Here is a 27,576-nt window from a genome sequence, read left to right on the forward strand (position 1 = left end):
GAGCAAACTTCAGTAACTCTGGCTAATAAATTAATAATTTGACCGTTTATAAAAAAAATATTACTATAAAATGTGTCGTATTGGCTACGCTGCTTTATAAAAATATAATCGTAGTGATCGAAAGTGCGGCACGCGAAAAGAAGACGTTAAAGCGCAGGCTACATTCAAGAAGACAAAAAGCAGTCGCGTTCCTAACTGTTTTGAAGCCAGTCTCAGCCAAGGGAATGTGACAAATAAAATTGCGAAGAGTTTTGAACGCAACTCGCATTAGACGAAGGAGTTGCCCTCTCTGAACAGCATCAAATTTATGATCACCAGATACTGGAAAGATTTTAAAGCTAGGCTTTCAAGCTGCTAATACGTAATGTTTATTTAAAACGAGATGCAGCCGTTATGAATAGCCGTTATGAATTAGGAGTAACTTCGCTGTGAAGAAATTGCTCTGAGTTCTAGTTATCCACGAATGGACCTGGTCACTGTCGGCTGAGACATCATTTACAAATCCGCGGTGAGACTGAGACGGGACCGCCAGGATGGTGGAGCGGTCGGACCGAGCCCCTTTGCTAGACTGGGAAGAGGTTCCGTCCGCGGAGAAGACCGGAGGTACTTCTCCGACGAAGGAACGACTGTCGAGTCCCTCCAACAGCCGTGCCTTAGGATGCTCCGCGCCCGGGTTTGGGTGGAGCAGCGGACCAGGGGGTCCCATTGCCAGCAGGTCTGTCTCCAACGCAGACGGCTGCAGCGCCCCGCCCGCGACCTCCAGCGATCTGGCGGGTACAGACGAAGCGCTGCCACCCGACAAGGAGGAGCATCTCTCGGATACAGGACCGAGAGAGGTGTCGCTAGAAGACAGGATGGTGAAATGGGAGGAAAAGGACCAGATAGTGTCGGTGTTTGTGGTTACATTCAATACCAGATCAGGTGGGACATCAAATGTACTTATATGGAATTTATTTAACCTTATAAAAACAAATACAGGCAGGCTTTAAAAGAAGGGCAATGATCAGCTTATAGACAGGTCAGAATAAACAGATGCAGCTGTTGTGTCTGACGCTCAGAATGACCAAGTCTGCAGACCACCACAGGTGTGGCTTTTTCTGACCTGCAACAGTAGTTTGGAGACATTATCTAAAGGCACGACATCTTCTGCAAGCCTAGTGGCAGAATAAGCCATGACAAAATGTCAGGAAGAGTGCTGTGGTAGAAAATCAATCAGCTGGTGCTTTATGCACAGTAGAGCCATACATTTTTAATGACAGATATGTTAAAGACAGGGGCGAACCCACTATGAAACAGTTACTTAGGAGGAAGGAGATCAGGTTACGATTCACTGGATTTAAGGCTTCATGATGATGCTTTGGAGGCATGCAGTGCAGGATATTCCCTACAGGGTGGAGCTGGCCACTTTATGATTTTGCGGTGTCTGGTTGAGTGAAGACCAGGAGCATGGTGTGATGAGCAGTTTTATTTTCTAGATTTGACGAAAAGAATCATAAGTACCTGTGTTACAGGGGCTTCACTGAAAGACCTCAATTAGAAACCAGCAAGCTACCAGATAAGCTGAAGCTGAATCAGTTCCCAGTTCCCACTCATCAGTGTTACCGTGGACTTCCAGGCCACTCATGACCCGATCCCACATGCTTGCTTATTGCTGGAACCACGTGATAAAGCTAGGCTGACATTTTTATCTCCACAATATAATTTCCAGTTACATCATTCTGTTAAGGAGTCTAGTCTGTGGTATGATAAAAACAGGATGACACAAAAGATGTTCATTTGTAGGATTTTAAAAGAAAACCAGATCAAACGAGCAGCGGCACATTGGACAAATTCTTCTTTAACCACCACTTAGAAACATCAGTGCCCTTCTAAGTCGAACGCCACCCAGATATGTTTATAAAGGAAGGATGCATCAATATAGAAGTATAGTGTCTTATAATGGTAGAGTTGTCACAACATAATATAATGGCAAATATTTTTATATGAAGTCAAAGGAGCTTGCAAAGAAAAGCGTCTGGACTTCTTTAAGTTGCTTGAAGACGTTTCACCTCTCATCCGAGAAGCTTCTTCAGTTCTAAGGTCAAATGGTGGGGAGTCCCAGATTTAAACCTAGTGGGAGTATCCCCCCACAGAGGGACAAAAGGACCCCCTGATGATCCTCTAATCGCCTGAGCCAAGGTGTGAAACTGGGTGTGGGTCCCAATCAGCCAGAGTTTCGGGTGAGCTCATTGTGAAACCTGGCCCCACCTTATCATGCGAATTCCTGAGGTCAGATGGCCCAGGATGTGAGTGGGCGTTAAGGCATCTGGGGAGGGAACTCAAAACTGGATTATAGATGGCAGACAATTGGTGTCGTAAACCACCGTCTCTGTTCAAAGATGGTCGCTCACACTGGACATAGATGGCTTCTTTCACTCCTTTTTCAAACCATCTGTCCTCTCTGTCCAAAATGTGAACATTGGCATCCTCGAAAGAGTGACCTTTATCCTTAAGATGCAGATGGACTGCTGAGTCTTGTCCTGTGGAGGTGGCTCTTCTGTGTTGTGCCATACGCTTGTGAAGTGGCTGTTTGGTCTCTCCAATGTAGAGGTCTGGGCATTCCTCGCTGCACTGTACAGCATGCACCACTGATTGGGACCCACACCCAGTTTCACACCTTGGTTCAGGCGATTAGAGGATCATCAGGGGGTCCTTTTATCCCTCTGTGGGGAGATATTCTCCCACTAGGTTTAAATCTGGGACTCCCCACCATTTGACCTTAGAACTGAAGAAGCTTCTCGGATGAGAGGTGAAACGTCTTCAAACAACTTAAAGAAGTCCAGACGCTTTTCTTTGCAAGCTCCTTAGACTATGATGACCTGGATGACTGAGAACCTTCACAGACATTTTTATATGAAATAATCAAAATCATTATTTGTAAGATGAAATTATTTACACATACATATACAGTTACTTACAGTGAATATATTTATTTTTGTCATTACTCATATTTTGAGTGTTATTCATTATTCATCACATATCAAACAAAGCAAAGTTACTGGGGGAGTTATTATGATTATTTACCATGATTTCTTTCTTAAAGCTTCTATGCACATTACTGTAACATTGTTAGAATATCGATGTGTATATATATTTTCTTGTGACACAGCTATCTATACACTACACCAGTGAAACTAAAGGATTCCCCATGCTGGTTTGACCTACCACCTGGTATGGCCCGGATCTGGCCCCACACAGTGTGCTTACACATGGCCCACATACTGCGAAGAATGACGGCCCTTTGGTGGCCCAGATCTGGTTTGACAGATGGGGCCCACACATGGGCCAGCACAAGGCCAGTTGCAGACAAACTGGTGGTCCTGTGCTGGCCCATATGTGGACTACTCTGGCAAACCTGATCTGGGTCACCAAAGGGCCGTCATTCTTTGTGGTATGTGGGCCATGTCTAAGTTGTGTGCAGCCACGGGCCAGTTGTAGACACACTGCTGCTGGCCCTGTGCCGGCTCAGAATAGTTTCAGCTCTGGTCCCAGATGTCAGCCTAATGTGTACCTTAATCAAGCCATGTAAAATCAACATGTGCCAGAACATGCAAAACAGTGCAAAAGTAACATGACAAAACTCTGTTCACACAATGAATGGACTGATTCTTATATAGTGCTTCTAGTCTCCCTGATTACTCAAAGTGCTCTATACAACATGCCACATTTACCCAATCACACACTTTCTCTAAACTGAGTTCTTCCTGACTACATTCATACTCTTGACATGCAGACTAGAGGAGCCAGAGATTGATCCACCACATACGTCTTATCATGCCAGAAGTCAGCCAGCAGTGCCGGCTTGATACCAGATCCGGGCCAGACCTGCTTGCTATGTGGGCAGACTCACTTCGGCGTGACTCCCATTGGCAGCACTTATCAGATGAATGAGAGCGAAGGGAACTGAAGTGAAAAAATTTGTACTGGATAAAAAGGTTAATAATGGAAAAATGGCAGACAGTGAGGAACAGCAAAGTAGAGCTAATTACTTGAACTGATATACCGTTATAATTGGAAAATAATAACACGTATACAGACAAACAACATGGTGAATAAATACATATATTTCTCCTCCTTAAGTTATAGAAATATATGTGTCCTCTGGATCTTGTGGTACTCTGCAAATATCTAATTTTAATACTTTATAATGTTTTTTTAGAAAAGGCACTGAACTGAAGTTATATAACACGAGTTCTTCATCAAGGTTGTTTTCTGATACACAGCATTTGATGTCAGATACGAGATGAAGCGCCGTTTTATGACTCATTCCTTACATCGAAATGAAACATAATAACACAGAGGCAGATGGACACATGAAAAAAAAATCATCATTAGTTTGTACTTGAAGGTTCAGTCCCTGAGCTCATATGTGCTCATGTTAGTAAATAAAGCAGTTTATCGCAAATATGCTTATGAAATTTGATTTAGATTATCATGCAATATATTGAGCATCACAGAATCGCTGTATTGTCGTTGTGGGCAAGTGTTCGTGGTTTTCATTGCTGAGTAACTTCTCTCGTATTTGTATCTGGTATGTGGATGTGTTATTTGGGCAAATGTGTTCCTGGAAAGTGTAAGTGTCCTAAGGTGCACCAGGTCCTAGACAGAATTCAATATAATTCAATTTTAGTCATATAGCATCAAATTACTGCAACAGGTGTCTCAAGCTGCTTTATAGCAGCTTTAGGCACTCAGACGACCCCCTATGAGCAAGCACTTGGCAACAGTGGGAAGGAAAAACTCCCTTTTAACAGGAACAAACCTCAGGCACACCCAGGCTCAGTGTACAGGGATTTTGTTATTCCACCTATAATAATGCTGTAGGATGCTGTGAGAATGTTTAGACAAAATTTGGATTTTAGGATAATTCCTCCCGGATGTTAGTTGTGCATCCACACCCATAGATCATAGATCAAAGCAAAACCAGATGTTTGTAAAATTACTTTGACTTTCCATTCTTAGCAAGACCCATGAGTAACATCTGGTCCATACACCTAGCACTGCATGAGAGTCAAAGTTAAACACTTGAAGTCACTACCAGCTGTCGGTAAAGCATCTTTTCTTCGTGGATGACAGACACCAGCAACTTCATATTAAGCACTGATCAGCTCATATTTCAGCAGAAACTCTTACGCAGAGATCTCATGATGAGATTGAAAGGCACACTGGCTGAGTCACCTTCGGTTTCTCAGCTCCTGTCAGCTCATATTTGCTCAGCTGCGTCAACCAACAAGTAATGAATTCCAGGGAATATAGTTGGACTCCTGAAAACACACTGTCTGTTCCTGTATCAGCCTATATCCATTTATTCAAGTTTTATCATTATTATTGTCTCTGTGCTGTTTGGGTGTGATAGGAAACATGCTGGAGTGGTGTCTGCCCAAAGACATGGACCTGGATGGAGTGGAGTTCAAAGCCATTGCCAGCGGCTCCCACCGAGTCAGCACAGACTTCATGTAAGGATCAGTATCTGTGTCTCTTACACTCTTACACAGCCGAGTCGCTAATTTTAAGTATTAGGATGCACCCCCATGTCCTCATCCTGGCAGGACAGAGCCGAGGAAAGTGTTGCCTGACAAAAAAAAAAAAAAGGAACAGCCATCTGGCAGCATCTTTGCTTTTTCATGACTCATGGCCTCATCTGTGTCCCTCTCCCCTCTTTCCACAGCTACTTCCGTAAGGGCTGCTACTTTGGCCTCGCCTGCTTTGCCAACATGGCAGTGGAGAGCACGGTGGAGAGGGGGGCCAGGATGAAGTCGGTTGGGATCCTGTCTCCCTCCTACACCCTGCTCTACCGCTACATGAGCTTCCTGGAGCACCAGGTCAGGTAAGAGCACTGAGCTTGTACAATGGAGAGCTCTGCTCATCAAGATCTATGACTTTCTATCAACGAAACATTTAGACCAACCAACTGAGTGTACTTTTTAGTTTTTTAGTAAAGAAAATAGCATATTTTTGGGAATTGTGGGTCACTCTTATTTATATTGCATGTTTAAAAGCAACAGAAGTTTACCCAAAGTGCACATGAATTAACAATGTAATTATCCCTGCAGTGTGCAAGCAGGGGGTGGGGAGGGGGGGCTGTTTTCCTATCTGTTTTTGGCCCGGCACCTATCCCCTTTCTTTGGTAGGAGTGTGCATGTATTTTTCTAGCTTTCATAATATTTTGAATAGAGAATACTTCAAAAACAGTAATGGCAACAAAATAAGATGAACATCAAGCTACAGTTGAGAGAAATATAAAACCCCTACCGAACAGACACAAAATGCAAAGGAAACTTTTTCAAAGACAGTGGAAATTGGAGTTATGTGATGTGATGCCTATTTTGAACTGGTTTAAGGCCAGTGAGTGAGTGACTTTTTGTTTATAATGAAAAAGAGTTGACCTTCGTTTTAGTCGACTGTTCAAGTTGAACTCTAAGAAAACTGGTTTGAAAATTTAAAAGGACCTAAAATAGAACCCTGTGGTACACCTCAATTAATGTTACTTGTACACAACATGTAATTACCTGTAGTGACTGAATGCAGTGTTGATTAAAAGTCTTGACCCCCCCCCCCCCCCCCCCTCCCTCTGTTTTTTTTCTTCCTAATAGCCAGACCTGTAATTTTTTAATGTCTGCTTAAACAATAGTTCTGCAGGGTTTCTGAAGGTCTTTCAACACATTTCCTTTGGAGTTTCACTGCTTTTTAACTCATTTTTAGTCCCTGTGCCCATCCGTTTCAGGGGAATGTTTTAAAGCCACTTGACACTTTTAATTACTCAACTATCTAAACAGAATAACCAGAGTTTTGTCTAAGCATAACACCCATCTTCAGATACTTTTGTTATCAGCAGCACGTCACATAACACATATTTTGTTCACTTTTTTTTTTTTGTTGAATCTACAAAAATGCCAAAGATAAGCTTGAAATAAGTTTGCAAACTAAGTCAATCACAAAGGGTCATTAGCTGAAAATTTGGCATATCATGGCACTGTGTGCAATGCGTCCTTAAAAAAATCTGGGGAAACTGGATAAGTGAAGGATAGGAGAAGAAGTGACAGGGCTAAAAACTAAATGCAGCAGACAAACGGAATCTGAAAGTCATGTCCTCAAGGTCAGTGTCAACATTTTCAAATTCCAGATGACTAATCAAACAAATGATAAGAAAGCTTAACTTAGAGAGTTCAGGCTAAAGAATAAAGGTGGGCATACCAAATATTAACTTTAAATCAAGAATTTGTATTATATAAAGTATTTCCTGTTATGATTGGATGTTACAATAAATTCCTGCACCTATTACCAGCTGTTCTATTAAAAAAACTATAAAGAAATGAGTACGCAGTACTGTAGGTTCTTTTTGGTCACTTGTTAATAATCCAGATAAATGAAAGGATAAATATATCAGAAGAAGGTTTTGATCAGACCACATGTCTTCTCCCAGAGAATAAGTATGTCCTGATCTCAGATCAGATGTTTAAATGTCCATGTTTCAAGTCAGTGTTTCTCTCAGTGCTGAGATCAATCGATAAGATAGTGAGAAGTCATAAATTCAGCAAATCTTCCACTTTGAACAAACTGCAATGAGTTATTCATTGATCGATAAATGTTTAGTGTTATATTGTGTCTTTATTAGAGATTAGACTCACCCTGGGTCAGTATGATTATTCACAACCAAATGTAGCATTAAGAAAATGGCAGATTTTGGCCAATTCTGAGTGAGTTTTGCTCACTAGAATAACAAACGGTTTAAAAAGATTATCACTAAGTGTCCTACAAAGAGACAACATCAGTGTCTCTACAGCTATTTTTGGTATGTGGAATGGAATCTTGTGCTTGGCAGCAATGAAGTGCTAATTTTCACCTCTCTTCACTGTTAATCTGTGCAGTTGTGCAGAGTGCCGTGCAACTTGCTCTGAACAGAGATACCCTGAGTCCACGTGCACAAAGACTAAATTGGCACAGAACCAGGCTTCCTTGTTGATCCTCTGTCATGTGATCTGCACCAGTGTATCCCGTACAGTCTTATCGCCTATAGTTCACCTCTCATTGTTATCACACAGTGCAGTTTTGGTAAGGAGCTGCAGAAGAGCAGTGACACTGAGACTAAAGGCTAAACGATCATTTCTGTATATCATTATTTCATTAATCACCAAAAAAAAAAATCAGTAGCTTAACAGTGAGCATTCAGTGTCCATGTTTCCTTTCTGTGCTGAAACAAGTCTGAAAAGATGTAATCATAAGAAATTTCTGCCTGATGTGGGTGTGCAAACTTGGCTAGTGGGAACACCCTTAGCACACAGACACACCTGGTGCAGACTGGTGTGTTTGCTGTCGAGCAGCTGCACAGGGAGCAGTTTGGGGTTAAGGACAACGTGGAGGAGCCGGCGGCGCCGTTTTACTTCCACCGCTCAGAATCGCTCGATCTCTTCTATACAAATAAGTGAGAGCTCTACATGCAACAGAAGACACCGGCTTGCTTACAGCAACAGCTCGCACTTTCCATGCTTCCTGTTTTCTCTGAAAAGAAGCACATTCCTCCAGACAACACTTCACTTCCCTTTATTGTTACTAGTGGTGTGCACAGGCCCTTTTACTCCAGTGCCTCATCCCAAGCCGTGCCACACTTCCTCCTCAGCAGCTCCTCGAACACGTCTCCCTCTGTTCTCGGACTCTCTTTCTCCCTGCTTTCCCTGACAGTCCTCTCTTCCTCTTTCCACAGTTCCCACACTCTGGCCTCTCCTGGCCTCCAGTCATGCAGCGGTCATGCTCTTTACTCACCAATTCCAACATAGCTCACACCACATTCCCCATCTGCTGGCTGCCATTGTAGTCATCTGTTTCTTACATAATGGCCTCTCTTGCTGGTCACAAGGCAATTAAGATATTTAGCAATTTGCGAAGAGTTTCCCCCCTCGCTCGCTCGATCTCGCTGCTTTTTTAAACATGTTCTGTTATTTGTTTTCTCTTTGCACTCGCAGCTTGTGGAACTCATTAGTTTTGCAGGGAAAAGCTAAAAAAAGAAAGGTGTGATGAATGAAATTGTGTCTTGGCATAGAGTAACTGCAGCCTGAAAACTCTAAGCAACTCCCACTGCAACACAAAACACATTAAAAACATTTACAGGTGATAAATGTGACCCTTTATCTTGTAGTAAAACCCGACAGTGGAGCCAGAGCGACTAGAATTCTACCTTGATTTGAGATTAAGCACAAACAGCTACTTGATAAGTACTTACCCTGTGTGATGAACCTTTGAGGCCTTTAATAAGATTCATTGCTGAAACTACTGTTTTACTAGTTGAGTCACAGAAAATGGATCCACAGTAGGTTTACAACAACAATAACAAAAAAGATTTATCAGGCCAAAAAGGAGCATTTGGTAATTTTAGTTTCTAATTTGGAAGAAATAAAATTTGAAAAAAAGACAATATTAAATCATTTCTGAGGTTCAGGAGTTAAGAAACATGATCAACTTAAAGTTTAGCTCAAATCCATGAGGAGTAAGCTGCATATTGGGAAAAAAATTAATGAGCTAGCGTGACTTTCCCCCTTTTTTGACAGAATGGTAGCTTTGGCAGCACAGAGTAAGAGTTTAATGCAGTTTATTAATGTTAAAACTGAATATATTACATTGCTGTTCCAATCTAGTTTATCAGTGAAAACTCAATGAAACTCATAGACTGTATATAAAAGATGGATGCAGTTGCCCTAACTTTACCCACGACCCCTGGTAAACGTCAGCATTATCATTTTGGCTGCTGCAGCTGAGGCAGGTGCTAAGTTATCAGATAACACCAGCTAGCTGATGCAGACCAGATGAGTGCACGATAAAGTTACCAGTTGAGGGATTACAGATTTTAGCATTTCTGCAGTGACTTCATTTTACAGAGGTTCCTGCCACCAACAACACTACAAATTAAATAATCAGCTGATCTGAGCAGGGTAAACAATTTAATAAATCACTGAACATAACACGTTTTTTTTAGATAGCTTTTATTTCTTTCATGTGTGAAAGAAAAAGATATTGTCTGAAATATCAAGATATCAGACTTTTAAATCACCAAATATTGGTATCAGTATCAGGCTTCCAAAAATCCGGTTGGGCTCTATTTATCCTGATGTGCTAGACTAAGGTTGATACTACTTGGAAAGTAAGTCCTGAAAAAAATGTGAATAGCTTTCATTTGGCAGCTTTAAGTTAGTTATTGAGACTTCTTGGTAGCATTTTCTTTCCCTCAGACTGACGTCCAGTCCACCGCATATTGATGGGAATTTGAGCCACATTAAAGCATGATTTAAGGGCCATACAGAAATTCATTTGTGTAACAAAACCCTGCAGATGATCATTTGTTTAACAACACCGCTGCACTAATGAGCGAGAGTTATGTGTTCCACATTTTATTTTGAAATCACGGCTCGCTCTGATGAACAGTGTTTGCGTTTTAACTTAATTAGCTGATGGCCTGAGCAGCACCATCTGTGCAGACACAGAGCAGTGAACTGATTTGAGACGGTGTCTGTTAAACTGATCATATGGAGCATTTCTTTTTAATAACCCGCTGTTTTTTTGTTTTTTTTTACCTCTTTCTTTTTTTTGGATGCCATTGTTACCTTTCTCTAGGCTCCAGCTTCAGTCCCCGGGCCACTACTCTCACCTTGAGGCCTTCTATGAGGACAAGAGAGCACTTCTGCCCCCTAGTGGAGACGCTGTTGTCACTGCGTTACCAGCCAATGCTTGGAGTGCAGCAATCAACCACAGCATGCATCCTGAGATGAAGGTGGGATGGACCATTTTATTCCTAAAACAGCTTAAATGATTATTTGTTCTTCAGTAATGCATATTTCTTCACTTGGATACATTTGGAGCAGATCACCCACCCGGCCGGCTGCATGTCCCACTTCATCCGCTTCTTCGGGGAGCAGATCATGGTACTGTGGAAACTGGCTCTTCTCCGCCGACGCATCCTCATCTTCTCTCCTCCACCCGTGGGTGTGGTCTGCTACAGAGGTGAGAAACATCTGGATGAAGGTTGACTTCCCTGTTATTGCTTGTCATCTGGTCCTCAGCAAGGTAGTGAAAAATGTTTCTTTCCGGAAATGTTAATCAAGTCCTTAAAAAACAGAATCAGCCAATTAAATCTTTGTTGTTTACTAAGCTGTCACGGTGTGGGGATTTCACATCACAGGACAAACAGTTCCTTTCCAGCTGTAGCAGCTTTTGTTAGCCCACACATCACGCGCACATTACCTGCTCTGCTCCTCTCGGTCTCCCCCACACTCGTGCATCATTTCTCTAATTTCTCCCTCCACCCCGTCAGTGTACTGCTGCTGTTGCCTGGCAAACATCTCTATCCCCGGGGTGGGCGTGGCCGTGCCCGAGTTCCGGCCCTTCTTCTACGTTAATGTGGCTGATATCAGCGCCCTGGAGAACGAGCTTTCCTATGTCGCGTGTAAGTAGATGCTCAAAATAAGTTGACGTTTGTTAAAAACAGACTAAAAAAACAGACTCATCGGGCTGATGTGTAACCAGGAGAGCTGAGCATGTTCTTAAATTTGAGGGATTCTGCATGTTTGTATGTTTAGGCACCACTGAGAAGATCTTTGAGGAGAAGAAGGATCTGTACGACGTGTACGTAGATAACCAGAATGTAAAGACCTACAGAGACGGCCTGAAGCCGCTGCTCCGCCTCAGCACAGCCGACAGGGAAAAGTATCGTAAGCTCACCGAGCAGAGGTAGGCTAAAGTCTGCTTTTTAAAACATTAACAGGCTCAAAAGTTTGAGTTTTGTTTTGGGTTTTTTTTTTTTTTTTTACAAATATTCTTCTTCACTTGGTAAATCTTGCTAGTACGCTTTTAGCTTCAGAACGGCCTTAGTTTTTCATGGCATACCTTCATTAAGCTGACAGGAGTGACTATCGGTGCGGTCTTCTGCTGCTGGAGCCGATCTGCTTCAAGGTTCAATGAATTGTGTGCACAGAGAGGCTCTTCTGCATACTTTGGTTGGGCCCAGCAGGTATTTGAGTAAGCTCAGAGCAGTCTGGACATTCTCCTCTGACCTCTGACCTCCGTACGGCATTTTTGCTCACAGAACTGACCCACTGCTGCCCCTACTGTACTTACATGTAGCAAAAGTTAACATGATAACCCAGGAGAAACAGTTTGCAGCTGTAGCGTTATGATTTAACTCTATACATTTAGTCGTGCTAATGTTGGTGGTTCGGACCTGCTGGCTGGTGGGGTTAGCATGTTAAGCCTACATACAGCCTCACAGGGCTGCTAGCCTGGCCTTCGTTTTACTGCTAGCAGCTGCATGTGTGCACGCTGGGATGACTTTGTCTTATGAGAACCTCTGTAAATTGTGTGTGTGTGCAGACAGATGCTGCTGTACTCCCAGGAGGAGAATGGAGACTGTGTGTCCAGTGAAGAGGATCTCTTTATTCTGTGAGTACAGAGCAGTTTATTTAATCGGTCTAGTGACTAACTACAGTACTCGGAGCAGACACGGCTCTATCTTATGAAGATTGTAGAGAAAGAACAGTGAACAGGCAGTGAGCCTGCTTTATTATCCTCATGGTAGCTATTACGTGTCACAGAGGGTCGTTTTGTGCTGATTTTGTGATTTCTCCACAGTTACTGTTATGAATAGTGGAGGAAAAAAGAACAGATTGAACAGATTTCAGTGACTGACTCGTCTGCCTTGTCTGCCTGGTCTACCCGAGGTTTTTCCTGGAACAGAACAACAGGATTTTCCAGACGCTGAGCGAGGTGGCAGGAAGCCCCGACCCCACCGTAACCCAGGAGAGCGTGAGGGCCATGGGCCTGGATCCGCACGGAGACAGGCTCTTCCTGCTCCACCTTCTGGAGATCTACGGCTACGACACCCTGCTGGTGTCAGAGCAGCTGTGCTGCAGCTGAGAGTCGCCACTGCTGGTTTTAGAAGGTGGGCTGACTTGCCTCGAGCCAACTGAGAGTGCTGCACTTCATGGAGTCTTCAGGACAGTTTGAGCGTCCAGAAACATCTCTGGAGCTTTTGTTTCGTTTTGTTTTCTATCTCCACCTGCTTCTTTTGTTTGCTGTAGTTTTGCTCCTTCATAACCTGTTGGCAGGATCAACAATAAGTCAGCTGCTGTGGTACAAACGAAAGTAACGTAGTTAGTTTTACTCAGCACAGCTTCACAGAGGAGATAAAGTAACTGTTTGAATTTCTCAAACTCGGCCGAGGAAAGAAACGCGTCGTTTGAACACCGTAGGAAGCCTCTCCGAACCCAGGATCGATGATATAACTGATGCTAAACTGGAACAAACAGAACTGGGGCATCTAGTGGAAGATGAAGACAGAGAGATGGAAACTTTTATTCAAACTTGTTCAAACTGAAAATTAATGTATCTAAGTAAAAGAGTTAGGGTTGTTGTATAAAATATCGATTTTTCCTTTGTGTCGTGTGTCCATGTGTGTCTGGAGGGCCAAATTTCAGGCCACTGTTGCTCTCCTTGTATCAAGTGCTGGATTTAAACATCCAATTAAGAAGCCTCTTTGTCGATATCAGGGCCTCCTTTTTTGTATCCTCACTAACAGGTCAAACTGCCTTCCTCTTAAGTCCGTAAGCATAAGCGTTTAAGTGGCATTTAAAGCAGCTAATGGAAGATGCTGCTGAGTAATTTCATTGACATCTCCCAGGCAAAGCTAAGACTACAGATCATTTGTCTCCATGCACACAGAGGAGTTTTGAAATGGCTTGTTGGCACCCAAAGTCTCTTTCATTTTTCATTTTAATTTACCATCTCCAGTGTCAAGAGAAAGTAAGGAAGAGAATGAACTCACTATATATTTTCACCTCCAGCAAGTCAGGGGGTGAGTGCTTTAGCTTTTTATTGCCTCCTTTTCTGGATGCTGAGTATGGAGCTTGCTGGCAGGAGGAAAAGAAGGAGACAAAGAAGATTGATGCAGAGGGTTGTTGTGACAAGAGGATGCTAGAGATAGGGTGAAATGGAGGCAGACGATTCGCTGTGGCGACTCCTATAGAGAGCAACCGAAAGAAGATGATACTGTGAAATACTGAGGTCAGTGTACGTGCAAAAAAAAAAAAAAAAAAAAAATCGCTTTAAACAAAAGCTCAGGTCTTAGACTGATCCTGGCTCTGTATGATGTCAGTAAGAGAGGATATTCCTAATATGGTAGCAGATGCCCCACCCACTTGCTGTCCGGAGGGGCAGCCAATCAGAAGAGAAGGTGAAAGTGAGCTAAAACTTCAAACACAGGATGAACTCAAGGGCTACACCAAGGCCCCTTATAAGTTGAGCAAGGATCCTTCAAGTACATCCTAGTCCTAGAGCTGAACCATTTAGCTGGAAATGAGAATATAGGTTCACTTTATTTAAAACACTAATGCATTTTTTATAATTATACATTTGTTTGTTCAGGTTTTTTTTTTTTTGGTTTTTTTAAGAGTTCCTTTGTCTTCAAAAGCTCACTGCTAAAATAGCACGAGTTAGCTCTTTTAGCAGATAGGACCACGGCACCAGCTAGCAGCAAAGTTTGTAGAGCTGTTTTGTAAGCTGCACACTGGATTGATCAGTTTTTGGTTAAAACAACTGTTGATCGTAGATAAAAGCTGGCTTAAATGTGAGGTTCTACTGCACAACCAACATGTATAAAGGACATCAGAGCTCTGGTGGCAATTTTATCAAAAGGAAAGCTTTTCCTGTCACAATTGTTCATGTAAAAGTGAAAAACTATCCTAATGGAGCTTCAAATCTGCTTTCCTTCTTGTGGGATGTTTTCAGGTTTAGCCTGCACGTTTCCACAAGTCAGGTACAACTGCCATCAAACACTACAGCCAATGTGTGAGGAAGTTTCTTTATTGTCATCACATGACCGCTTCATGGACATGCAGTCAGACAGGAACATTTGTATTCATCATCTCAGTGACTGAAACACACTGTACAGTAAATGAACCTGGTGCTTTTGGTTTCTATGTGCTGCAGACATGACAGGATGTAAACATTCCTTTTCCAGTTCTTTTCGTGTTTTTGTTGCTTAGCTGTAAACTGTTGAGTGTAAATATCCACTTACTGTAATAATATGTGAAGAAATGGGATCAGCTGAATGTGTTTTATAAGGCGATCGTGATCCCGCAGAGCCTCTGTGTGTCACTGGAACTCTTTGCAATCGTGTGTTCTACTGTCTGCTGTAAGAAAATAACCTTGAGCACATTTTCTCTCTCCACTTGGCACCTTAGCACTTGTACAGAGCTAAAGCAAATGCAGTCGTAGTTGAAGGGATAGTCTCACTCACGTTAAAACGCCTTCACTTTATTTATTTTACTGTAAACCATTTCTGAAATAAAGTGCACAACACTTTTAAAGACAGTTTTCAGAGTACTGTAACCTTTGTATTCATGAACTTTCATTTTACAACAATGGACATTTGTTCTGCTGTTGCATACGTGACACACTACAAACATTCAAGAGCGATGTTCCTTGTTGCCACTGACTACAAAGTTCTCACCACTGAGACTCCCATTAATGCCAGACCTGATTCCTCTGCTGTTGTCACAAACAGCCAGTGAGCATGCTGTACGCCATCCTGTCACAGCAACTTTCAGAGCACTCAGCCAGCTGCGTTTGATGTCCCGAGAATCGCAGGTGAAAGTGTGGCTGGTTTTGGACTGGGTCAGACAGAAGCAGGACTGACCCTGAAACGCCTGGGGGAAAGCCTCTACGCTGCAGCCCAGTAGAGGTATAGTGAAGAGGGGCTTTAAATCCTGGAAATGTAGGGACACAAACAATGATTCAAAAAGGGTTTGTTTTAAATGACAAGACCCATAGCAGGGCTGCAATAAAAGACTGGAGGCTGAACCCTTTTATAACATGACACCATCCTTCACCTGTGGGAGGGGCAGCACACCAACCAGCAGTACATTCGTTAAGAACAGAAAGAAAACCATGTGCACCAGGAGACCAAATGACTTGTGGAGGGATGTATTTAAAAGCATGTTTGGCATAGGTAGGCTCTCTTTGCCTTCACTGGTTTAATAATAACAGAAGACTCCAGTCAGACACGAAGGACGTTTGTCATCAAAGGGTTCTGTTGTACAGTAAGGAGTGTTTGACCAATTATCCAAACACTGGTGGTGGCCAGTCATACCCCTCAACCCCCTAGTGCAGGGGCGGGGGAACTCCAGGCCTCGAGGGCCGGTGTCCTGCAGGTTTTATATGTGTCCTTGATCCAACACAGCTGATTTAAATGGCCAAATTACCTCCTCAACATGTCTTGAAGTTCTCCAGAGGCCTGGTGATGAACTAATCATTTGATTCAGATGTGTTGACCCAGGGTAAAATCTAAAACCTGCAGAACACTGGCCCTGAAGGCCTGGAGATCCTCACCCATGCCCAAGTAGATGCACCTATGGTATCAATTTAAAAGTCCTACATTACTTCATTCTCGAGTTATCACTTTCGCAAACTTTGTGTCCGTGTTGCCCACCTGCCCGGCAGGGTGACCGCAACACCCCATCAGTCTTTTACAGCTGAGGGGCAAACACTGCTTGTACCATACCATCTTTACAGTCCCAGCTGCATTTCAAGTCTGTCTTCATTTGACTGTATAAAGTATTTGCTGTGTTGCAACATAATATCCTGGTGTCCCAAAGAAACACAGTTTTACCCTTATACGTAAAAGCAAAATCCCTTCAACATTATTATTATTCCTGACTTTTTCAGAGCACTTTACCTGTGGAACGGAGTACAGGTAAAGAACCGGAGGCTCAGCCCTGGTGAGCACGGACCACACTCGCTGCCAGGTCTGGGGGTTGTCCCCATACTGCAGGAAACCACTCATTACACTGTCAGTAGGCCCTGGAGATGCTTTGGACTGTGGAAAAACAAAAACCAATGATCAAAATTTGTTAGGTGGCCTTTTTGATCTAAAACAACCCATAAAGTTTAAATAGTTGAAACGACAAGGCTCACATCCAGCATTCTTCTCTTTTTTCCATCCAAGCCCTCCCCTCTCGGGCCAGTCAGGATGGCGTAACAAGCTTTACACACTTTGTTCAGCTTGTAACCGTCATACTCTAAAGCCACTTTGTAGTCTGAACACTTCCAACACACCACCTGTAGAAACAGAGAAACCATCATGTGTGAGCTGTTCTCAGATAAAGTTCAGTTTTGTGTGATACAAAGCTGCAGTTTATCATGTCACCCACAAAACCACAGGCACGGCAGTGATGTCTTCTTCTGGTAAGGGCGTTAAAAGGCTCCATGCAGGACATACACAGGATCACCTCATTGTCTCTGATCCAGCGAGGGGCTCGTTTGCCAAGCTCCTCTGTCTGTGGAACACATTTTGTTTTAAAACAGTCTCCAGCCCCCCGGCAACCTTGAATTAAATAAGCTGAGGAGAATGGATGAATAAACATTGAGGAAAGAAAATCCTCCTTTACTCCATATTCCTAGAATTGATACAACTTACTGGTTCTGCTACAGTAAGCTCCCTAGAAGCCAGTCTGAAGGTATCATTTTTCTTCTGAAACACATCAATGGCTTCACGAATCACCTGGGGACAAAACTTGCTTTAGAAGATGAGAAAACTCATTTTTTCCTAATCAATGTATCGTTTAATGTCTAGAAAATAGAATTTAATAAATAAAATCTGATTATACCTTTATCCATTCATCCCGATCTTGCTTGGAGCTTGGAAAACCAAAATTGAATGCATTTACAATTAATAAGTGTAACTGTTCAAAACAATCTAAGTAAATAGTTAAAAACATAAACAAGAAGAACTGATGTGCTTCAATCATGACATCCACCTGGCCTGCAGCTCAAGGATCCTTTCCCTTCCAGATATTTGGAAGGTGTATGGATGATCCTCATTGGTGGTTTGCTGCACCTGCATCCCATCCATCCCGATCCTGCAGCGCACAGTGAAACGCTGACCGACCAGGCTGAACTTTGGAGAGCAGCACAGCAGGAAGTTGTTAAACTGTAGATAAAAGTTACCAAGCAATCAGTTATGCAATGAACTAGTGTTAGACTGATGACAGCTGGAGTGAAACAAAGATATCCATTTAAGCAAGTTATGTCTTCATGCAAGCTCAATCATCCAGGTAAGGAAATCCCAAAACGTTCATTCTGTTCATCTGGATGTAACATTTTCAATGGGAGAAATGTTTCGGCACTCATCCAAGTGATGAGTGTCCAGGATGTGAACATCCTCATCATTGAAAGAGTGTCCACTGTAGGTGTGAATAGACTGCAGAGTCCTGGCCTGACGAGGTGGCTCTTCTGTGCCGTCTGCTTAGCCAGAGATTGTTTGGTTTCCCTGATGTAGAAATCCTGGCAATCCTCCTGCACTTAACAGCGTACACTATGTTATTCTGTTTGTGTTGGAGGACTGATTCCTTGGGGTGGAGGGATAACTAAGAGTTTTAGCTTATGGAGCAGTTGTCCTTTTCTCCTCGATCGGCTGGAGCTTTCTTTAGGTGCTCGCTCAGCTTTGACAAATGTCCAACTAGGATAACCACATTTACTCAGGGCCTTCTCACCAGGCCAGGACTCTTCAGACTATTCACACCTACAGGCCAGTGGACGCTCTTTCAATGATGAGGATGTACACATCCTGGACAGGGAGGAATGCTGGTTTAAGTGAGAGTCAAGAAGGCCATTCAAGTGAAAATGGAAAGACCATCTCTGAATTGGGGAGGGATCTAAGGGTGCAGCCATTCCCCAACTCTGAATGGTACTCATGGCCATTGATCAGTGTTCATGAGAATTTTCATAATCATGAAGGAGGAACTGACCTCCCAGCCCATTGTTCCTTCACTGGGCTGGTTTCAGTCATTACTGTACTGTTTATAAGATTGAAACCTGCAGTCAGCTGAGACTGAAGACGTCACTTGGATGAGTGATGAAACGTTTCTCCCACCGAAAACGTCCAGATGAACAGAATCAACTTTTTGGGATTAAGCCACTTATATTACTAACTTCAGTTCAGTTCAGTTCATTTTTATTTCAAACATTTCAAACATGTGCCTTCACAATCATTACAAAATATCATTCCATTATTTGTTTGAAAAGGAGTAGGCTGAAGTATTTACTTATTTGTCCCTACCCCCTCAAGTTTTACCTCTCATTCATTTAATTTTTTTTTGTCTTAAATTAAACAAACAACATATGAAACATATAAACATATGAAGTAAAACAAAACATAACATACATAAATCAAAAACAAGAAATTAGCAAGCCCCACCACAGTATAGTTTCTTTCATATGAAAAATACAGAATGTGTATATTTGCAGATACACAAGTTATGGAAAAACAACAAACCAAAACAAAAAAACAACCAAAAAAGAACCGCAACACCATTACCAGCAACATTACCATCCTGGGTTAACCCCGTTTTCTTCATTCTTATACTTATTTAAAATTAGGTTTTTATATTTTACTTTAAACTGTTTTATGTTTTGACTGTCTTTTATTTCTTCTGTTAGACTGTTCCATAATTTAACTCCTGCAATTGAGATTGACATAGTTCTTAAAGTTGTTCTAGCACTTTGTATTTTTAAATTCCATTTCCCTCTTAAGTTATACCCACCTTCTCTTTCTATGAACAATTTACAGATTTCTTTGGGAAGCAATTTATTTCTGACTTTATACATTATTTGCGCTGTTTTAAGCTTCACCAAGTCTTGGAATTTAATAGCTTGCATTTTGACAAAGAGTGCATTTGTATGGTCCCTGTACCCCACATTATTTATTAATCTAATGGCCCTTTTCTGTATTATAGTTATTGTTTGTGTGTTACTTTTGTATGTGTTTCCCCAGACCTCTACACAGTAGCTCATATATGGCAGTAGTAAAGCACAGTATAAAATGTGCAGTGCTTTCTGATCCAACATATGCTTTGCTTTTCCCAGGACGGCAATGCCCCGTGCCAATTTCCCCCGAACATAAGTAATGTGTGGCTTCCAACAGAGCTTGTGGTCAATGATCACCCCAAGAAATTTTATTTCATTTACTCTTTCTAAATATACATTGTCAACACATATTTCTACTTCGATGTTTTTCTTTTGGTTTCCAAACAACATAAATTTGGTTTTATCGAGATTCAATGATAATTTATTTATATCAAACCACTTCTTTAATATCGTTAATTCCTGTGTGATCATTTCCAAAACCTGTGGCAATTCCCCACCTGCACACAGTATATTTGTGTCATCTGCAAATATTACAAACTTTAAAATCTCCGATACTCTGCAGATATCATTTAAGTACATAATAAACATTTTTGGACCCAGTACTGAACCTTGAGGTACTCCACAAGCTATATCCATCAAATTAGATTTATATTCATTTATTTGTACATATTGTTGCCTATTCCCTACATAGCTTTTTAACCATTCCAAAACCACTCCCCTAAACCCGTACTTTTCCAGTTTTTTTTAATAGAATTTCATGATTAACAGTATCAAACGCCTTCTTTAGATCTAAGAAAACTCCGAGCGCATACCTCTTATTATCCATACATTCCGTTATCTTTTCCATTAAATCTATCAGTGCCAAAGCTGTTGATCTGTTGTTTCTGAACCCATACTGACTATCTGTCATTAATTCATATTTTTCCACAAAACTGTCAAATCTTTTTATGAAGAGTTTTTCCAGTATCTTAGAGAACTGGGAGAGTATTGACACTGGTCTATAGTTTGTAAAATGATGTCTTTCACCGGTTTTGTAAATGGGAATAACTTTAGCAACTTTCATTTTTTGTGGAAAAACTTTACGACAGAGGTAAGAGAAAAATCAGTCACAGATAGGGTGTGCATGTGTTTCTATATACACCAACCAGGAACAGGTGTCTCTCCATGGCTGATGTGTTCCTGGCAGCAAGCTTGAGCAGACGACCTTCCCTGAGAAACTCGTTGGTTGGATTCACGACTTCCTCCTCTCCAACCATCTCATAGATCTCCAAGAGTCGCTTCAGACCCTCCTGTTAAGGAAATGTTCACAGATAAAATACTGGAACAGTTCAAGACAATATCAGGAAACCTTAGAGGTGGGACCAAGTCATTGTTTTGCAAGTCTCAAGTCTTTATCCTCAAGTCTCAAGTAATGTCAGGCAAGTCAGAGTAGAGTCTCAAGTCACTGGTGTAAAAGTCCGAGTAAAGTCACAAGTCTGAAACTTTGAATTTCAAGTCCTTTCGAGTCTTTTTAAAAAAATAAATAAAATATAAAAAAGAAAAGTAAATATTAGACCATGTAATTTTTAAATCTTTGTTTTTCTCAACACATGACGAAATAGTGAACTTAGAAAATATACACAAATTGTGAAATTGCACCTCTATAAAATGCAGCTCAATTAAACCTAGCTCCAAGAATAATTTTCACCGACAGTTCTGAGATAAGCTGCATGTTATTCTTGGATGCGCTTGTAGGAGCGGCTTTAAAATCGCATGACAAAAATATCATACACATTTTTAAAAAAAAACAAACAAAAAAAAAAAAAAAAACCCCCACACGTATCACCAAGGGAGCCTGGACAACATTTGCTAGTTAGATGAAGTCAGCCATCTCATCGTAGCAAAAGCACCACCACCTACCGTTCTTTATGCAACTTCAACTGTCGGAGAAAGTTGAAGTTGTTCCATCTGTCTGTGATTCTCTTCTTGCATGTTTTGCATATTGCATTTCGGTTTTTTGTTCACTACTTCATAGTTTATGTACCTGAAAAAATAACTCCTTGCAGCATTTTTGAAGTTTTTTTTTTTAGTTTTTTTAAAAAATCTGGTTAATTTGATTGGCTGTGCTACAGCTCACGCACACATATGTATGGAGTGTGGTTTGAATAAATGAAGTGAACTAATGGTGCACACTTTCTATATAATATGCGTGTAAAATTTTATATTTGGGGTGAAATATCAAGTCTTTTCAAGTAAACCGGTTCAAGTCCAATTCAAGTCCCAGGTCATTGGTGTAAAAGTCCAAGTCAAGTCACAAGTCTTAGAACATTTTTTCAAGTCAAGTCTAAAGTCATAAAATTAATGACTCAAGTCCACACCTCTGGAAAACCTTACAACATTGCTAAACAGTATCAGTAATGTTACATACGGCTTTTTGGATGGCACTGTTAGAGTGTGTGGCTGCCATGGAAATGGTCTGCAAGGACTCTGTTGGAGGAGACAGGAGGCATTACACACAGTAGGCAGAAAAATGGGGGACAGTGATGATGAATGTATAGTAATTAATAAGGCAACACAAAAATTCAACATAAGCATCCATTACTAATGGTGTGACAAGACCATCAATAACAAAATGAACAGGTCAATGGTATAAATACACAGACAACTTGCTCTGTGTAATCTCATAATCCGGGTCATCTTCAGGCAGTTTCTTCAGGTAATCCTTCAGCAGCATCTCATAACGTGGAACCCTCTGGATTGGCTCCAACATGTGGTGCTGCAGGGTGAGTTTGCCACAGATCCCCTGACTCTAAAACAGACATACAAAACCTTGTGATGAGAGAGGAATATGAATTTGCGATGATGTATACCGTGCAGAATATTTCTTACCTGTATGTCCTGGATGATGTTTCTGAAAGCAGAGGAGCGTTCGGTCCAGGTCCTCACCAGCTCCACTGCATGGTCGAAGTTTCTGACGTAGTCAGCGTACATCCTCAGGAAGGGTGCGTGCTGTAGAAGAACCTTACCCAGGCCTGGGCTCTTACACCTACATTTAAGCAGATGAGAGGGCAAATGTAGGGAGCCATTACATGTTGGTTCACATTGGCTTTAAAATGAAACAATAATTTGGACAAGAGTGCAAAAGCATTTAGCTTTATGATAATATGAAGGTTATGAGCTTCTCAGGTTAACTGTATAAATAGCAATAATAACAATAAGGCAGTTTGTATTTGGGTTGCAAGTTTATGAAGTGTACCAACTCTCTGAAAGACTCACCAGTGTGTGATGCAGTTCTCCAGGTCAGGCAGCAGAAACTGGCTGTGGAAAGAGTAGATTGAGGAAATGTTCGCAAAGATATTTCTTATCACCTCGGGAGGAAATGAGCCTCGACCTGCTTCTTCTGTTAGGCGTGAACAGAAAACCTGAGGTGGGAGGCAGCGAAATGCAACATCACATTTAGTTTCACAGATATTAATCTTCTACACAGCAAGTAAACGTCACTTATGAACAGCAGTGATAACATGATTATTCTACAGGATTAAACAGTTTTTAAGTTTCATTTCAATAACTCTCCGTTTAAGCATTGTGCACATATTTGTCTTTTAGACGTGCCAACAGCATAAACACTCACCTGGTCTAGCAGGTGGAGGCGGGTCACATAGGCCTTCTCTGTTTGCAGGAGTTCAGTAGCGATGTTAAACAGCTTCTGCTCTGTGCTCCCTTTATTGTTTGCCTCATCTCCTTCCCTCTCTTCTTGCTTCTGTTTCTCCTCCTCATTTTGTTCAGCTCTCTCATTGTGAATCTTCTCATCTTCTGTGGTTGCCACTGTCCACTGGCAGAAAAACTTGGAGCCATACCCTGTAGGTATCTTGCCTTCTTCCATTTTGTCATTTTGCCTCATCCCATTTGCTGCTGGCTGTTTGTTCTCCTGCACAATGCCATTCATTTGTCCTGGGAAATGCTCTATGCCGCTGTGTAACAGATGCTCTTCATTTGTGGTAAGACTGCGTCTATGCTTAGCTGATGCTTTGACGGTGATGGCAGGTATATTAAAATTGGGTGAGTGCAGCAGTTTGAGTGGAGAGCGCTCAGCTTTATCTGAGGGAATCCTAGAGGGGAAAAAAAATATAAATAAATAAATGTAATCAATTAAAAAAAAAGAAAAAAAAAAAAGACTTTTACACTTGCTATGCAACACGCACTACAAGAACATATCACATACTGAACAACTACCTGCTCTCATCCAAATACACAATCAGGTCAGGCACACTCAGAGACTTTCCTGCTCTCTTCTCCCGTCTTTCTATTTTCTCGCTTGAGATTCTGTGCAGTCCTAGCAAGGATTTAGAACTCTTGGCAGGGCTGTAGCTTCCCATCTTCCCTTGAACAGGGCTCGAAGCACGTAGTTTTCCCGTGAGAGGTCTATAGTTTCTTGGGGACAGCTTACCGGGGCTGTGGCCTTCTTCTCTCAGAGGGCTACAGCTCTGAATGCCTCTTTTGCCTGGGCTTGGAGATCCTGATAGTGGCCTGCTTGTAAGATTCAGAATCCCCTGAGGATGTCTGGCAGGGTTGATGTGTGGATCCAAAACCCCATTCAGAAAATAACGTCCCCCTTCTTTACTTGGAGAGTCTAAACAATTCTGTGGGCTTACACAGGAAATAGAAACGCCATTGCATCTATTCTGGTTCTCCTCTGTTCCATTATTTTGCTGGGGTGGCACTTTTCCTGGAGTGAGACTGCAGGCTTGATCTTGTCCTACCCTCGGAGGGCTCTGGAGGTGATCTGGTTGAGGAGGCACTGCAAAGACAGACATTGTGGTTGCTGAGCATCTTTGCAGAACAATGAACAGCTACAGTAACAAATTTGCCATGTGAGGCAACAACATTGCAAGTTGTGTATGCAGTTTGCAGGATTTTAAACTTACCTTGGGGTTTAAAAGGTGATCTCTTCGTTGGGCTTTTCTCATCTTTTTCTGTAGCAATTTTTGCGATCAGTTCTGGTCCAGAAACTCTGCCATGAGCATGGCCACCGTTGTATGAACCACTCACACCACTGCTCACATCTGAAAACAAACACTGTTATTAAACCACACATGCTTTCTGCATGTTGTAGTTATTGTAGTCAGTTGGTTACACATTCAGAAAACTAAACATTTAAACATTGTAAAATCATTGAGCCACAATTTAAACTTTTCACTAGTATCAGCTACAGCCAACGACCAGGAATCTGCCTCACAGATCCTCCTTTTTGCTTTCGGGGAACAACATAAGACATCTCTAAACTGAAGAGGATGATTCAAGGTCATTTTCCTTTACCAAAATTTCTACTATAGTTGCATTATTAAAAGCTCTGATTTTGTTTTTTTAATCTCGTTAAATGTTTTTATGCATGTTCACTGGACATTTTTCCTGGTTATTTTAAAGCATTTCTTCTTCAGCTGCTAAAATTTTTATTGATTTATGAAGAAGAGTGCAAGTGTCATTCAAATATTCTTAGCTTTTTTTTTTTAAGTTTTATAAATCAAGAAAAGTTGTTTTTATTTCTAAGTAAAAATATTTTTTTCATTTTCTGAAAACGTTAGCTGCCCCCTCCAATTCTTAACTAACGTACTTAAAGGTTTTATTTAAAAAAATAATAATAAATTTAAAAAAAAGTGTGTTAGTCCATTTCATGCTTTCTATCAGGTGGTGATTTTCCCACAATGATATTGTTATTAATAATCTTGTTAATATTAAAAAGTCAAGTACCTGAATTCTCTGCAGTGACTGAATAAAGCTCCCTTTTCATGCATGCACACACAGTAAGGATTCTTTTACTTTCCAAATCCTCCACAAGCATTTTTCATTGTTAGTTAAACTGGTCGTAATAGTTACGACCAGTTTAACTACCCCCCCCCCCAAAAAAAAAGTCCCATTAAAACAAACAAAACAAAAGAAACCACACACAGTATTTATGGCGTCATTGAAATCTGACCTCTAACTGTATTGACTGACATCCTTACCCAACAACAACTACTTGTAATTGTGTAACTTATCGTTTCCTTACCTGCACATTATAGCCAAACCTACGCAGTAATATTAGCTACTTGTTAGAGAGTGTAAAGCTTTCCAACTAACGCCTTGCTGAAGTGTGGTGGATTGATTGGTCACGTGGAGGGGCTAAAGCCGACATTCTCTATGTAATACTTCCTCTTCTTACTTCTGGGTATTTCATCACAGAGTCTAACCTTTGCCAGTTTTATTAGTTACATCAGCGTTTACAAGACAACATGAATCTGAGGGGAACTGCAAAGAAACACACCGACTTTTTTTTTTTTTTAAATAAACTATCATAAAGTGAAACTGTGTCTATGAGGTTTTTAAAGGGCACGTAGGTAGATCATTCAACAATACAATTCTTAATAACAATCAACAACTAATTTGGGAAATTTGTTATTTTTTCCTCTACCAGCTGAAAGCTACTGTTAGGTTTTCTTACCTTTAGGTAGAGCCAGAGTGGGTTATTCTGCCGTGCAGAGGGCATGGCGCTGAGCATAATTGCATCATACAGTAAAGGCAATGTTTTAAGTTATCTTAAGGAAATCTTTGCCTTTTCTTCCCATTTCTGAACATGCAATAAAAACTACTCTATGCAAAAAGCTGTGTTTTAGAACACAGCTTTTTGCATAGAGTGGTAACCTAAAGAATAATTTGCATTCAGAATATGGATGCCACTCTTGCATGCGACAGTACCATTGACACCAACATACTTCTAAGCACATAATTCTGCCTCAGTGAGGGAACAGTAAGACTTTGTGTGGACGCTTTTGAGTGGAACTGACAAATGGTGGTCTCAAAGCACAAACTGCCAAAGTCCATGCTGAATCAGGGGGAAGAGATTTCACATCAGTAATCCAACAAGCTACGGTGCCAAATGTGGCTAAAAAAAAAATTCAAATACACACAGAGAGAACAATCCAAAGGGACTGGATTTACAAAGCAACCAAAATAGTATTAACTGATGTAATCCGTGCATAACAAGGAGGGTCAATGCCCTTACCCTGCTGCCCTGGTCACCCTCATACAGAGCCAAAACTGCCAGTGTTAGCTGTGCCTTTTTATTTTCAATGCATTTTCTTTGCTCTTAAGCGTTTCGACTTGCAGACAGAATATTAGAAAGCCCTTTAAAGTATAAATATTATATGCACAATTACAGCACCACAAACAATGGCCTCCGGAGGCTAAACATTATAAACTTTATAGCATGCAGTCTCTACTGCTGGACTGATAATTTAGAGTTCACTAGTATTAGCTTATAAATTTGTAAAACTGGCAACTACACATAGAAACGGGATAATACAGAATACAATAAGTACTGGTTATGAGTATGAGTGTAATATGAGTTTTATTGTGAATATTAGCTTATATCTACCAGCTTTCACTGCAGTTTACATTTGCCCCTTGAAAGGATAAACTACTAGCATCAACACAAAAGCTAAACTCTCATCTGTTTATTTATTTTTAATTAACACCCAAAGTTGATGCAGTCTAGAAGCCAATAACATCATAAAGCCTTCCAAAGCGCAAAGTATCTCACCTGAGGTTTGACAGTCACCCACAGGACCTTGGACTTTCCGTCTGACCGCCACTCGTCTGAACTCCTCCGTCCCACGGCTGTCCCTCAGAGTCAAACTATTCCTCTTCTTCAGGTCAAACATGGTGACAGAGAAGCCCTGCTTTCAAATTCTGCCCACTGAAGCAGACGCTTCACTGAAGTCCACGAGCTCTTAATCAATCGGAGAGCAAAGGCGAAATACCAGCAAATACAAGATCCTGCTTCACCTGTTTAATCAGCGTCACTAACGTCACGTACAGCTGCTGATAAATCCCCGCCTC

The 27,576-nt window shown here is 41.4% G+C and overlaps 2 protein-coding genes across 2 annotated transcripts; one reads left to right on the plus strand and one right to left on the minus strand.

Moving 5' to 3' along the window:
- The first annotated feature begins 29 nt into the window (after positions 1-29).
- Positions 30-15,390, plus strand: LOC309691732 (DENN domain-containing protein 11-like). The gene is made up of 9 exons (XM_082509625.1): positions 30-921; positions 5,396-5,495; positions 5,708-5,866; positions 10,642-10,798; positions 10,890-11,028; positions 11,339-11,470; positions 11,604-11,754; positions 12,394-12,462; positions 12,741-15,390. The coding sequence occupies exons 1-9, from the start codon at positions 534-536 to the stop codon at positions 12,934-12,936; spliced, it is 1,491 nt and encodes a 496-aa protein (XP_082365751.1). The 5' UTR covers positions 30-533; the 3' UTR covers positions 12,937-15,390.
- LOC309691731 (FYVE, RhoGEF and PH domain-containing protein 4-like) lies at positions 15,385-27,576 on the minus strand. The gene is made up of 16 exons (XM_082509624.1): positions 27,278-27,576; positions 24,627-24,764; positions 23,935-24,499; positions 23,333-23,810; positions 22,978-23,123; positions 22,591-22,747; positions 22,372-22,510; positions 22,130-22,188; positions 20,868-21,011; positions 17,835-18,007; positions 17,685-17,715; positions 17,495-17,578; positions 17,229-17,354; positions 16,993-17,136; positions 16,754-16,894; positions 15,385-15,785 (listed from the first exon to the last, which is right to left on the minus strand). The coding sequence occupies exons 1-16, from the start codon at positions 27,396-27,398 to the stop codon at positions 15,486-15,488; spliced, it is 2,946 nt and encodes a 981-aa protein (XP_082365750.1). The 5' UTR covers positions 27,399-27,576; the 3' UTR covers positions 15,385-15,485.

This window comes from Aulonocara stuartgranti, assembly GCF_965226115.1.
Source record: "Aulonocara stuartgranti genome assembly, chromosome: 17".
NCBI lineage: Eukaryota > Metazoa > Chordata > Actinopteri > Cichliformes > Cichlidae > Aulonocara > Aulonocara stuartgranti.